Raw genomic sequence first — 14,804 nt, 5'->3', positions numbered from 1 at the left:
AAAAAAAAAAAAAAAAGAAAGCTACTTAAATATCAGTTCGTTTAATACTGACCACATCTGAGAAAGACCCAGAGAAATATATGATTAATCAGCCCATATCTCATTCCATTTCTTTCAGTAGCTGAAAAATTAAAATATATTTACACGAGAAAATGAAATGGAGATGCAAATTCGTGTGTATTTTCATTCAGATTTTAGTTGAGCAGTCGCATTCTTCAAAATTTTTAAAGATGTTAGAAAGTTCTAAATAAATTTTTTCAAGTTCTTTTTTAAGATTAATTGCAATCCATTTGTTTCTGCCAAGTAAAGTACATTAAATTACTGTGCTCTTTTTCTTGATGGATCCCTCTTTTATCAAAGAGCATAAGAGCTTCTGAGTTAGGCATAGGACCCACGTATATATCCAAATATTATGGAAAAAATCGCCCATGACTAAAAGCCACCAGCTGTCAAGGCAGAGAATCACATACTACCTCATTGGCTCAATAGCATGACATTTTTGATTCTTAGAAATTCCAGTTTAAATAACTGTTACTGTCAGTTGTTTTTGTGCTACCATTTGCTGGCTATGGGAAGTTGCTAGAGAGAATCATGAAACATGGCTGAATCGATGGACTACAATTTTTGCTGTTAGACCTCAGCCCATCCCCTCATTACTGCTTCTTAATTCTTCTACCGTCTTCTCACTCCTCCTACAGAAAGGCTCGTAAAAACCTCCCCTAAGGCCTTCTGCTGTTCTTGCTGCCAGTGCTTTCTTCCTTGGATATCTCATTGAGTCTCAAAATCTCGCTCTTATCTTAGCACTTTTATAGTGAACCTTAGTTCCATTCTCCTAAAGACCTGTGACCCCCATCCCCCCAGTACTCCTGCCTCTGTCCCCACCCTGCCTCACCCAGCCGTGGGCCCAGAACTCTGGGTACCTTAGAGAACCCTCTGATATTCAAAATCAAGTCTTGAGTTATCTTTTAGGACTGTCAACTGTTAGTAAGGTGTCTTGCAGCTCACTTCTCATCTAACAATAGAAGCAACTCCCCTGAATAAAAAGGAGGCCACCCCAACTCAGCCACATGTGGCAACATCTGGAGACATTCTTGGTTGTCATGACTGGAGAGGGGGAGTTCTACTACCGGCAGCTAGTGAGTAGAGACCAGGGATGCTGCTAGCTAACCATCCTACTATGCACAGGATGGCATCCACAACCAAGGATTATCCGGCCCAAACTATCAATAGTGGACATTAGTAAGTTGCTGTTGAGTAGTAAGTCAATACATTTTTTTCTGTGGGAGGATAAATAAAAAGAGACACTCTGATATAAAGGAGAGAATGGCATTGAACCTTGCAGAACAGCTACATCAAAATAAAATACACAAACAAACTGATATAACTGATTGGAATTATATAAATCTTTAGTCTAAGAAGATAAAGTTAGTGGAGTGGTTATCATAGAATGAGAGCAGAGTAGTTTTTGACAATAGTATGTATTCTATTTTCTGAGATGATTTTCTCTCATTTTGTCTTAATAGTCCTTCCTCTACCTTGCCTGGTATATGGCCATGTCCGTTCTCGGACACTATAACAACTTTTTTTTTGCCGCTCATCTTCTTGACATTGCTATGGGATTCAAGACGTTAAGAACCATCTTATCATCAGTAACACACAATGGCAAACAGGTAAAAGTTTTATGTTTTCCTCCCCCTGCAAAAACTGAAAAAGCAACAGATATTCTAACAGAAGTAACACCAAACCTCAAATGACAGTGTACAGTTTTAAAGACTTTTGCGAATAGAGGATCCATACTTTTTCTCCTATAAACCGTGCAGATTCGTAATTTGAGAGCCCCCGAGACCTACATTCACGTCTTGGCTTGATGGGTGAGCTGTGTGACCTTGGATAGATTACTTAGCATTCTTTTAAATCTCAACTCCCTCATTTTGTAAAATGAGTACAATAAAAGTACCTACCTTATAGGGGTTTTGTGAAAATTAAATAAAAACAGAAATGTGGAGGTCTTAGCACAGGCTCAAGCACATTAAACACTCAGGAAGGTAGTTATTATTTTGTTCCTAACATGATATTTGCTGTATCTGATACTGTGGCTAAACCAAAATATGTTGCAACATCCTAACACACTAGTTATATCAGTAATAAAACCTGAGATGCTACATTCTTAATTTAATATAGTATTTTAAAACTGGATATTCATGGGCTCTTTTCTCCACTTTTAAATTGGGCAAAAGGAATAATATGTTTCACACGTGACAAGGTCATGCTTACTTGGAGAAAAGCTGGCTTAATTCCAGATAGTCAGCTTATGTTCTAATACAACCCATTTGTAATGTTAAAACTTTCATTAATAAACTTCTCAATTCATTCTCTATTTATCAAGTGTCCAGTGGGAGGTAACACATTCTGTTAGTTATTTAGAATGAGAGTCCTTATTTTCCAGAATTTTATAATCCAGCGTATTTTAAAATCAGTGCCCTTCCCAAAACCTTGAACTGTGTCCACGGTTAAGTTCGCATTATCATGACCTTCACTTTTCTAAACTTCAGCACAATGTTCTTATATATGTCACTCTAGTTTCTGAATATGAGTATGATATGCATGGCACGTCATGAGTCCGGTGACAAAAAGTGTACTATGCATATTCATCGGTCAATTAGTAAATTGGTTTTGAGCTCCCAGTATGTTCGAAGAACTGGAGATGCTAAATCTGTGGAGTATTTGCACACAAAACATCTGGCACTACTCTCAATTTCTAAACTTTTATTTCTAAACTTTATTCCTTCTCTTTTTGAGGTATCAAATTTTCATTTGCAAAGATATATAGAGCTTAAATAGCCCTTATAGGTAAAACACACAGAAATTTACAGTGGCCTTATACTTAATTTATAGAAGTGAGTTAAGCCCTCTATTAAGACAACATGTTTTTTCCAGATAATTATGAAGTGATTTTTAAAAGACTTAGTATATGCTGCCACGGTTAAGAACACCAGGGGTATGTTGTAATCAGAGGAAGTAGACATAAAAAATAATGCATTTTAGTGTGTTTAGAACTTCTGGGATAGAACCAGAAATATATTTTTACCACCTTGGTGAACGTCATATTTTAAAAATATACATATTCATATACAAATTCTATGTATATTCACATATATATTCTATAAAATATATGTTTATATATACATACATATATATGCATATATATACATTATGTAAAGTATAGTTTGGAATTTAAAAAAGATTACATAGAGCTGAAAAAAGACCTTTCAAACTGTGACTTTTATTTATACGTTGAGAAAATTTGCCTTCAAAATAGTGTTATTTATTAGTTATTAAAGTGTCTTTCCCTTTGATCATTGGTTTATGTTAACAAAGCCAGACTTCTTAGTTTTAGTTTTTTAAATATTTATGATACATATTATTAACAGTCGTGCATTTCCAGATGTTAGAAACAATTCCTATTTCGTTTTAGGATATGATTGAAAGAAAACGTGATTTACAACCCCTCTTACTATCATAACAAAAATGAGAGAGTTTTTGTTAGGAATGTAAATTATTTAAAGGGAATAGAACTTATAAAAAGAGAGAATGTGTTTAATGTAGTATCTACTACCAAATACTTAGATGATAGAAACATGAACATATTAAGCTGCTTATTAATATTATTAATATCAATTTGGATATGAAACTAAATCAGAGTTTTATTCATGTTATTGTATGCATTTATTAGCCAATTAAGTAGTCAAGTTTTACATAAAATAAACTGGCAACTTTATAAAATATAGCGACTATGAAAATAGATTTCCCCACTGGGGGTATAAGAAAGGTATGAGGTGTGGATTCCATTAGCTTTTAGTCAGTAAATCCACTGACTTATATTTCTAATACATGTTCAATGTCACATTGCTTTCCAGCTTGTATTAACCGTTGGCTTATTAGCTGTTGTCGTATACCTATATACTGTCGTGGCATTCAATTTTTTCCGAAAATTCTACAATAAAAGTGAAGATGGCGATACACCAGACATGAAATGTGATGACATGCTAACGGTAAGTTCATACACTTTGATCTCCTATGAATGAAAAAACTTCTCCTGCTTCTTCAACCCAAGGAATTGTGTAGTCATTCTTTAACAGTGAAAAATAGAAAATAGTGTACACGGCAGAAAGTTGTGTGGCTTTTTAAAGAATTGACGATTTTCATTTTTTGTGGAACATGAAGGACTGTTTCTGCCAATTTTGCACATCTACTGCATCAGCCTGATAATTAGTAGAATCCTGAGTAAAGTCCTTAGAACTGGAAGGATTAATGTAAACACTTTAGCCTGTTGTTCATATATTCTAGGAGAGCAGGTAAAATTATTTCCTTGTAGAAGGTTTAGGTATTTGTTCACCTTAGTGACTTGAACTGAAATTACTGAAATCCAAAAATATCTCTTTTATATTGAGTATCCTGGGTTAAATTACCCTTTTAGTCTTGGTTTTAAAATCAACAGATGTTAAAGATTTCATATTGCTTCATCACTCTTCTATAACCTGCATCTCTAATATGACAAATCAGAAATTACCATATATGAGATGCTAGACTGTGAAGGGGAAAATTAGACAAAATATTTAACCTCTAGCTGGAAAGAGATGAATCCTTCAGTGAGCTCCAAATTGAGATACCTATACAGTTGGGGCTGGTGTAAAAAGAGATGGACATAATGATGCTAAAATTGCTCTAGAAAAAATAAACATCTCAAAGGAGTAGTGACAAAGACCTACTAATATTACAAAGACTAGTAATTAAGACAGTTTTTGTACTAGAGAATGACAGATCAATGGAATACAGTCTAGAAAGAGATTCAGATACACATGGAAATTACAAGTATGATAAAAGTGGCCTTAGAAATTATGAAATGAAAAATAATTCAATAAGTGGTATTGGTACCATGAACATGCTGTTAGGAGGAAACTGCTAAAAGTGGATGCCAACCAAGTTCTTTACATCAAAATAAATTCCAAATGAAATAAATCTTTCAGTGAAAAAAGAAAGAGAAAAATGAAAGTTAGGATTTGACTTGTGAAATAATAACATTATTTATTTATTTATTTATTGCTTGCTTGCTGTGTCGGGTCTTCGATGCTGCCCGCGGGCTTTCTTTAGTTGCAGCAAGCGGGGGCTGCTCTTCGTTGCGGTGCGTGGGCATCTCATTGCCGTGGCCTCTCGTTGCGGAGCACGCGCTCTAGGAGCACGGGCTTCAGTAGTTGTGGCGCGTGGGCTCTAGAGCACAGGCTAAGTAGTTGTGGCACATGGGCTTAGTTGCTCCGCGGCATGTGGGATCTTCCCGGACCAGGGCTCGAACCCGTGTCCCCTCCATTGGCAGGCAGATTCTTAACCACTGCACCACCAGGGAAGCCCCATAACAACAATTTTTTAATGGGGAGAGGTCTTTCTGAATATGACATAAAACCTAGGATCCATGTAAGCATAAAAAATTATTTTAAAAAGGAATAACTATAAGGAAAATCTTAAATGCAGATGACAAGCTAGCAAAAATATACTGAACACTATAACAAAGGGCCAGTTTCTTTAATTTACAAAGTCTTTGTCACAACTGAGAGAAGAAATAACAAGCCAATAGAAAAATAAGCAAATTATATGACTAGACAGTTCACTATAAAATAAGTTGAATCAGCTTATAAATATGGAAAGATGCTCAGCCTCTATCATATTGATACTTTAAAAAGGGCAAACCAAAGCCATCAGTTGCCACCTTTACCTATCAGGTTTGCAAAATCTTAGTTTGTTAATACCCAGAGTTACTGAATTGATTGAAAAGCTGGCACCTTCATGAACACTGTTGGGAATTTAAAGTAACACAACAATTTGAGAGAAATTTTATAATAGCTATTGAATTTTTAAGTGTACTTACCCTTTGACTTGTCAGTTCCATTGCTAGTAACTGACCTGTTTATTCACAAATATGCCTCGCTATATTCAAGGACATTAGCTGCTATAACAAATTGAAAATAATATAAATTATCATCTATAGAGTCTTGATTAAATAAATTATGGTAAATCCATATAATGGAAAATATGTAGCTTTTTAAAATAGTAGAGAAATCTGTATGTGCTGATATGGAAAGACATACAAATTATACTTAAGTGGGAAAAATAAAGATCAAAAGGATCCTAACTGTACAAGAAGATACACACACATATGCTAGAATGTATATAATAGATATGCTAGAATACACATACTATTTTTCTGGAAGAATACATAAGAAACTTTTAACAAGAGTTCATACAGGAAGTAGGACCACAAGTCAAGGAGAGAGAAAACTTGTGCGCCGGGAGACTGACCGGTCACTAGTAGTAACCTCCACCAGAGTCACTAACAGGGGACACTTTGCCACCCCCTCGCTGCTTCCCCACATCCATACCCTACCATTCTAGGCCCAGTGAGGAAGGTACTTTAGAGATCCTTCATCTCCTCTTCTGTGTGCTGCCTTTAATACCACCTTGTCTCTCTGTCCCATGACCCTGAAGACTTGGGGGAGTGGCTGGCCGGATGCAGAGAGGGGAGCAGAGGGCTGGAGGAGGCAACAAGGCGCAAAGGAGGGTCAGTAAGGGCTAACGGTAGGCACTTGTGCCTACACTGACTCCGGGGAGATTCATTTATATTCCAGGAGAATCACCCCAATGGGTCTAAATCTCAAAATTCACCAGCCTCAGGTCAGAAAGTTGTCCTGTTCATTCCCAGAGGGTGTGATGCTCAGTGAACCGCTCAAGATTGCTGGAAAGTAGGGAGGGTTTCAGATGGTGACATGCAGTGGCCTGGGTTACACGCTGGGAACAATGTGTGACTTGGATTCACCTCTCCTACCACAGTATGACCCCCCAAAATATCCTGGTCTCTCACTCTCACATCATGAGTCGTATCTGACCCTGTTCAATTTGCCCTAGTAGTGTTTTTATATGACTACATGTTGCATCTTGCTCTCAGGATGTTTCCACTGCTCTTGTTAATTTTGTCAGTGGATTTATTAGGAGAAGAATCCATGCATTATTTGAACACGAGGTGGGTTAGGAAGACCACTGCCTTTACCTGGTTGATTTTACCCAATGACAGGGAAATGTATAAAGAAGGTAGAGAAGCTTGCCTCACTTTAGGATGAGGAAATTGGCTTCTTGATGTTTTCATCTGTGGGCTTGGGACTGAGCGACAGCCAGGATTTTGTTCAGTTTCAGGAATTTCTGTCTATATGGGTGAGACTACCTCTGACCAGCTCTGTTGTAGGTATTTCTGTCTCTACAAATAACAATGAACAGATCTTGCCTTTGGCTGAGGTGAGGTTGGAGGCATCATAAGTTTGCATCTTAGGTATTTCTTTCTTGAAAAAGAAAAGTCAGTTCCAGGATGCAGACTACACCTCGGCTCCTACCTCTTTCATAATTATGTACTGCTGTCAATCAGTCGAACCAGACAGGAGTCTGTGTACTTTGCACAGTCCATTTCCAGCTGATTGTTGTTAACAACTGTTGTGTCAGAGGCCACATTACCTAGGTTAACCTTTCAATTTTAGATGTAAAAACCCCTTTTAATTGCCTCTTACTAATGCTTGTGTAGGGAGATTTTGAAGAAGCCACAGCCACTTAAAATGTAAGTAATCACTGACAGTAATGCTCATTAAAAGCGGAGGCTTAGTAAAACCAAACAGCTAGCAAGACAGAATTATGGAGTAGCAGGTGGTCAGATTTCATTGTTTTAATTCCCCAAAGACAATCCTTTTTTTTTTTTTTGCGGTACGCAGGCCTCTCACTGCTGTGGCCTCTCCTGTTGCGGCGCACAGGCTCCGGACGCACAGGCTCAGCGGCCATGGCTTACGGGCCCAGCCGCTCCGTGGCATGTGGGATCTTCCCGGACCGGGGCATGAACCCGTGTCCCCTGCATCGGCAGGCGGACTCTCAACCACTGCGCCACCAGGGAAGCCTGAGAATCCTTTCTTTATGCCAGTCTCCTTAGCATTTCTTTTTCAAAGAGTGAAGTCTAGTATTCTCATCTGAGATAGGTTTTCCTCACTCACGTCGTATTTTATTGCTGTCATCCTGAGTTCCCATCGCATTTACTGTTTCAGGTTGTTTCTTCAGGTCTCAGAGAACATTGTAGGTTTTCTGGGGGACGCAATTCACTGCCAGTGTTTCATAACTTACAGCAGGTGGCACTGTAGCTGCAGTTTTGCAGAGTCAGTGATGATTCATACTTAAATTTCTTTTCTTCTTTCTTTACTTACTTATTTATTTGGAATCACGGTGTTTTGAGCCAGAGAATCTAATTAATCCAGCCATAACCTGATAGAATTTGAACCTCTTCACCAAGAATGTAGGAGAAGAAATTGAAAAGTAATCTAAAGTTTTCAAGTCCCGGGCAAAAAGCTGATTGCAGCTAGAGAGCCAGGGAGACTGACGTGGCATATATAAGAGCATCCATCTCAAAAGGAGTGGTTTTCAGCCTCAAATGCCCAGAGGAATCACCAGGAAAACTCTCTGTAAACCCACAGCTCTTCAAGACCAACCCCAGATCCCTTGAGTCAGAAACTGTAGGAAAGGTATCAAGACCTGTGTATTTTGGAAAAAGCTTTCCAGGTGGTTGAGCTAAAAAGTGTGCTCCTAGGGAAGTAACCTGCTTAAGTAGTTGTTCTAAAGTACTTACTTTACCCCATCTTCTCAATGAATAATCTGTTTCTCTCTAGTTCAACCTCTATCTCTTTTTCTCTCCCTGTGTCTGTTTCTCTCCCCACACCCGCCTTTTTTTTTTTTTTTTTTTTTGCCAAGGTAAAGATCTTATAAGGATCTTCACCAGTCCCTAGAAACTGTTACTCTTCAGTGTCCCCTAAAGGCAGCATAAACAATGATTAACCCCGGAATGTATGTTTAGGAGGTGGATGGGGGGAATGTCACAGAACGTTAAATCTTGAGAATTAGCAAGTGCCCTGTCCCCGTTTCTGTAGCACCAGGCACCTTCCTCCCTCATTACTCAGGTTCTCGGAAGAAAGCGGTGTCACTTTTTGCTGCCCAGCATCGCTCCTCCAGCTCTTATGATCAGGTTGAGTCTGATTCTCTGAAAAGGAAGGTAGATGAAAGGACTTCCCTTTTCAGGCGCAGAATGGTAATCTGACAGGCTGCCGCCTCCTGTGAGTGGCTGGTCACCCCATTTCCTCCTACTCCACCACAGCAGCCATGGCCCTGCTACCTCTGGTGAGAACTTCTGATAATGAAGGAGAAGGTTGGGAAAATCAACATCAGAATCCCACTGGTGAACTGTGCATTGTATTCTTTTTCACTTTGGTATCTTATTAAGCCTAACTAAGCACATCCACAAAACTCTACCTCTCTTTTCACAGCATGACCATGTTTCATTTTAATGAAATATGGTGGAATCCCCTCCTCAAAATTCTTAGTGCTATCATAGAATGAAGGCGAGCAGTGAGATGCACATATTGCCAGGAGAGGCCAAGTGGCTGATGAGAGATCTAAAAAGGAGACATTTACTTTGGTAATTTAGCCTCATTCCATGGTCTTGTTTTCAACTTTACAGTCTAGAAAGTAAAAGTGAATCATTTGCCTGAGGACAGACTCACATTAACCAGACTCCTAAGAGTCAGATGTATCAGTCAGAGTACCAACTTTCTACTCATTAAAAGTTCAAGCAACAAGTTGATAGTCTCTTCTCTATAGAAAAACTCTATGTGGGGAGCCAAATTATAATCCAAAAGTCTTGGTCAGCAGGAATTAGCAAGAGGAATTAGCTAGACCATCTTAGTCACATACATGTCAAATAAGCGGGCTTGGAGAGCTAGGGCATTCCAGGACCTGAACAGGGAACTGCAGTGATCCACTGTTGGCCCACTATGGCTATTAGTGTGGGGAGTCAAAGGGCCAGAATTTGACATGGAGAAATGCCAGACCACAGCCAGGTAGATTGTCCAAATTAAGTCGCCAGCCAAAGGGGGCAGGGGGAGTTTTACAAACAAAGCTAAGAATGGGAAAGCTAGGAAAGGATGGCCTATGTTAGTTCACTAAGTAAAGAGCAGGCAGCTGCAATAATAATTCTATTTCCTGTAGCCACAGTTAATCACATGTGTGGACAGATTTAGAGAAAAACATATAACCCCCAATTTTTCTTAATAAAAATAAGAAATGCATGTGGTAAAAACTAATTCCAACAGTATGCAAGAATATACAGGGAAAATAAAACTTTCTCTACCCACAGATCCACCATTTACAGTTTCAAGCACTGTTTTAGACAAACAGTTCTAAGAAAGTAATGCCATGTCCTGAGGGCTTTTTTAAAATGTCTTCAAATTTTTATTTCTAAAGATTGATTCAGTACGTGGTACCAGGAATCCAGAATGTTTAAGCCTCCAGGAGATGTGGATGCAGGATTAAGTTTAGGCACCATTGGTCTCATCAGGCTGTCTGTAAAATAGGACTATCCTGGCCTCTCTGTAAGAGAGACCCCTCCCCTGGGCTGCAGAACAGTTCTGGGGTGATGCTCTTTGCTTATTGCATCCCAGACTGACCAACCTCTTTTCTGAGTGACCCAATCTTTTTTTTTTTAATTTTATTGAAGTATAGTTGATTCACAATGTTGCATTAATTTTTGCTGTACAGCACAGTGATTCCGTTATACATATGTATATATTCTTTTTGTATTTTTTTCCATTACGGTTTATCACAGGATATTGAATATAGTTCCCTGTGCTATACAGTAGGACCTTGTTGTTTATCCATCCTATATATATAATAGTTTGCATCTGCTAATCCCAAACTCCCAATCCATCCCTCCTCCAACTCCCCCAGCCTTGGCAACCACAAGTCTGTTCTCTATGTCTGTGAGTCTGTTTCTGTTTTGTAGATATGTTCATTTGTGTCATATTTTAGATTCCACATATAAGTGATATCATGTGGTATTTGTCTTTCTTTTTCTGACTTATTTAGCTTAGTATGACAATCTCTAGTTGCATCCATATTGCTGCAGATGGCATTATTTCATTCTTTTTATGGCTGAGTAATATTCCAGTGTGTGTGTGTGTGTGTGTGTGTGTGTGTGTGTATACCACATCTTCTTTATCCATCCGTCAATGGACTTTTAGGTTATTTCCATGTCTTGGCTATTGTAAATAGTGCTGCAGTGAACATGGGGATGCATGTATCTGTATGAATTACAGTTTTGTCTGGGTATATGCTCAGGAGTGGAATTGCTGGATCATATGGCAACTCTATTTTTATTTTTTAAGGAACCTTCATACTGTTCTCCATAATGGTTGTACAAATTTACATTCCCACCAACAGTGTAGGAGGGTTCCCTTTTCTCCACACCCTCTCCAGCATTTGTTATTTGTATTGATAAGATTTTTTTAATGATGGCTATTCTGACCAGTGTGAGGCAGTACCCCACTGTAGTCTTGATATGCATTTCTCTAATAATTAGTGATAATGAGCATCTTTTCGTGTGCCTTTTGGCCAGCTGTATGTTGTCTTTGGAGAAATGTCTATTTAGGTCTTCTGCCCATTATTCGATTGGGTGGTTTGTTTTTTTCTTATTGAATTGTATGAGCTGTTTGTATATTTTGGAACTTAAGCCCTTATCAGTCACATGATTTGCACATATTTTCTGCCAGTCCATGTTTTGCTTATGGTTTCCTTTTTGTTTTGCTTCTGGTTTCCTTTGTTGAGCAAAAGCTTATAAGTTTGATTAGATGCCATTCGTTTATTTTTGCTTTCACTGCTATTGCCTAAGTGACCCAACCTTTATTTAATTCTGTTCATTAAATTCCAGGCATCTGACTTAGATGCAGAATACAAGAAGTTTCCTATCAGCAATTGGCTGTTGAACTATGAGCATTTTGGTATCATCTTGCTGCCTATTCTTTGCCTGAACTTTATGTTCTTTAAAATGACCTGAGAATCTGAGGTCTATTTGAGCCATTCTCCATGAGAACAGCTGACCAGTCATAACTTTTCACTCCTCAGTCATCCCATCCCACAAGTGATTTTTGAGTACCTATCATGTGCTGGACATTATTTAGGCACTGATGATAGAGTAGTAACCCAAGTAATTCTTCTTATAATGGGACTAATTCTAGTGGAGTGAGATAGATCATAAAACATCAAATGAAAAAATAAGTTGGAGATACAAGTCTGGAATTCAGGAAAGAGACCCAAGATGTAAATAGAAATTTTTTGAAGTAATTAGCACAGATGATATTTAAGCATGAAACTGGAAAAGTTCCCCAAGGGAGTGTCCTAAAAGAAACAAAAAGTCAGAGAACCCAATCCTGGGCATTAGCTCATGAAGAGATAGGGAGATGAGGAAGAACCAGCCAAGGGGGCTGAGAAGGAATGACCAGAAATGTAGGAGAGAACCAGAGGAGTGCGGTGTCTCACTGAGTGAAGATGCTGTTTCGAGGTCTTTGCCCTGTTCGTTAGGGTTAAGGCAGACAGTGAGTTTTTTGTTTTGCATTGATGGGTGACATCAGTTGGGTAAATGAGAGTTTCTCGAACAGTCTGAGGAGGGCTCATGGAAGAAAGATTATTCATTGAGGTTCTGAAGGATGAGTAGGTTCTAATGGGATACAAATGGGAAAGAATATTGCAAGATGAGGAGAATATGCGGGCAAAGATCTAGAATCAGGAATACTGTATTTGGAGGAGGCATGGGTAGAGGAGAGGGCGGTGCTTAGGAGAGGGGAATTTAGAGAGGGGAAGTAGGGCTAAATCAGAGGGCCTGGAATGGAGAGTGTGGACTTATCCTAAATAAAGATAAAACCCTAGATGCTTAATCCAGTGGTCCTGATGTTGCTCCCCCCAGAGGACACTTGGCAATGTCTGCAGACATTTTTGATTGTCTGTGGAGTGGGGCGCTACTGGCATCTAGTGAGTAGAGGCCAGAGATCCTTCTAACATATACTACAGTGCATAAGACAGACCTCATAAGACAGACAACAAAGAATTATCTGGCCTAAAATGTTAATGATTTTGAGGCTGAGAAACCCTGCCCCAAAGCGCTTTACTGCACCCCTCTTTTTTGGCAATGGACACTTGCAGCTGTACATGTTGTCGGTTGCTTTAAAGTTTAAACAATGAGCTGCTAGTTCTTCCCTGCCTCTCTCATTTTTCTTTATTCTAGACATTAAAGTTAAAAATTTTTCGCATTATATTCCAATGTGATAGATGAGAGGATGGTAAGTGTTACGTCTGGTTTTTTCCTCACTTAATTTCTAACATTCCATCCAGTTATACAATGGACTTTTACTTCCCCATTCCTTTGTCTGTTATGCTCACAAAAAAACTGAACAGTGCAATTAAATATAGTTTTGTGGCCCTTACTGTGATCCTAATGGGATAACCTTATGCCTGATGCTAGTGAGGTATTTTTCATTTCCCGCAAAGTATGACAGCTGGCGCTAAGCAGAGTATGCAGCACAGAGTTTTGTTTAAAAGACAGCAGAGGGCTTCCCTGGTGGCGCAGTGGTTGAGAGTCCGCCTGCCGATGCAGGGGACATGGGTTCGTGCCCCGGTCCGGGAAGATCCCACATGCCACGGAGTGGCTGGGCCCGTGAGCCATGGCCGCTGAGCTTGCGCGTCCGGAGCCTGTGCTCCACAGCAGGAGAGGCCACAACAGTGAGAGGCCCGTGCACCGCAAAAAAACCCAAAAAACAAAAAACAAAAAAATAACTATAAAAGACAGCAGAATGTAAGAGCCAAGTGTTTGCATCACAATTACAAATACTGAAACAAAAAGAGGTGATGTAGAAGGCAAAGATGCTCATCATTTCCACAGTGAAGATTAGGAACAAGAGAGACAATCTTAGGTGTGTTGAGTATAAAAATGGGCAGTGGTCCTCCAGGAAGTGAAGCCATTCCTCTCTTTTCCAGTGCTATATGTTCCACATGTATGTCGGGGTACGTGCCGGAGGGGGTATCGGTGATGAAATCGAAGACCCAGCCGGCGATGAGTATGAGATCTATCGAATCATCTTTGATATCACCTTCTTCTTCTTTGTAATTGTCATTCTCTTGGCCATAATACAAGGTAAGCATCATCCTCAAGAAGATCTGGAATTTGACCTACATATTGTTGAAGCTAACATTAAAGACGGGGTAAGAATGTCAGGTGTTCCTTAGAAAAGCCAAATGGAACTCTTCCGTTCAGTGTTTCTTCATTGGAAATCTGTAGAGGGAAAAACAAAGAAGCAAGGGACCCTGCTCTGGCCGGGAGATGGCTACAGGTTTCTCTGGCCTCCTTTCAAAGAACAGAATGGAAAGAGCACTTTCCTGGGTCTGATTTCCTGCCCTGCCGCTGATGACCTTTACAACTGGTGGTGGGTGAGCCATTTAGCCTCTTTGGGTCTATCACATGGAAATTATATAAAGCTCTAAGCCATGGGTTATTGAAAAGATTTCTTTAAAAATGATGTCTGTTCCGTGTGCCCTGGGAGCAGAATGCTGTTCTTCACATCTGACGAAACTGAGCCATAGTAAGTCTAAGAAACTTGGCTGAAGTGTACAGCTGAAAAGTGTCAGGGCTGGAATCCAAAGGCACAGGGTCTGGACCCAGAGCCGTCACGTGCAGCCACCGTGCCACGTTGACCCATTCGATCTTCCTTTTACTCCAAGGGAACTTGGAGCGGGTAGTTTTTTCCTCTCCTTTTATTCCAAGGTAACTTTTTTTCCCTCAGAAAAATCACTCATGTTGTCTTTTTCTGCTTACACATTTATCCTAGCTTGAATTAAATGTCTATAAATGGGAC

The 14,804-nt window shown here is 39.4% G+C and overlaps 2 protein-coding genes across 2 annotated transcripts in view; one reads left to right on the top strand and one right to left on the bottom strand.

The window, feature by feature from the left end:
* ZP4 (zona pellucida glycoprotein 4) overlaps positions 1–14,804 on the bottom strand; it is a 111,823-nt gene that overhangs the window by 7,937 nt on the left and 89,082 nt on the right. The window lies entirely within an intron of this gene.
* RYR2 (ryanodine receptor 2) overlaps positions 1–14,804 on the top strand; it is a 721,218-nt gene that overhangs the window by 690,918 nt on the left and 15,496 nt on the right. The window contains exons 98-100 of the mRNA XM_060286446.1: positions 1,524–1,670; positions 3,918–4,052; positions 13,930–14,086. Of these exons, the coding sequence (XP_060142429.1) occupies positions 1,524–1,670; positions 3,918–4,052; positions 13,930–14,086 (439 nt within the window). The remainder of the gene's footprint in view (positions 1–1,523; positions 1,671–3,917; positions 4,053–13,929; positions 14,087–14,804) is intronic.

Source organism: Globicephala melas, chromosome 16, assembly GCF_963455315.2.
Source record: "Globicephala melas chromosome 16, mGloMel1.2, whole genome shotgun sequence".
Taxonomy (NCBI): Eukaryota; Metazoa; Chordata; class Mammalia; order Artiodactyla; family Delphinidae; genus Globicephala; species Globicephala melas.
Note: the sequence above shows the minus strand (reverse complement) of the source record. Positions and strands in the feature narration are given on the sequence as shown.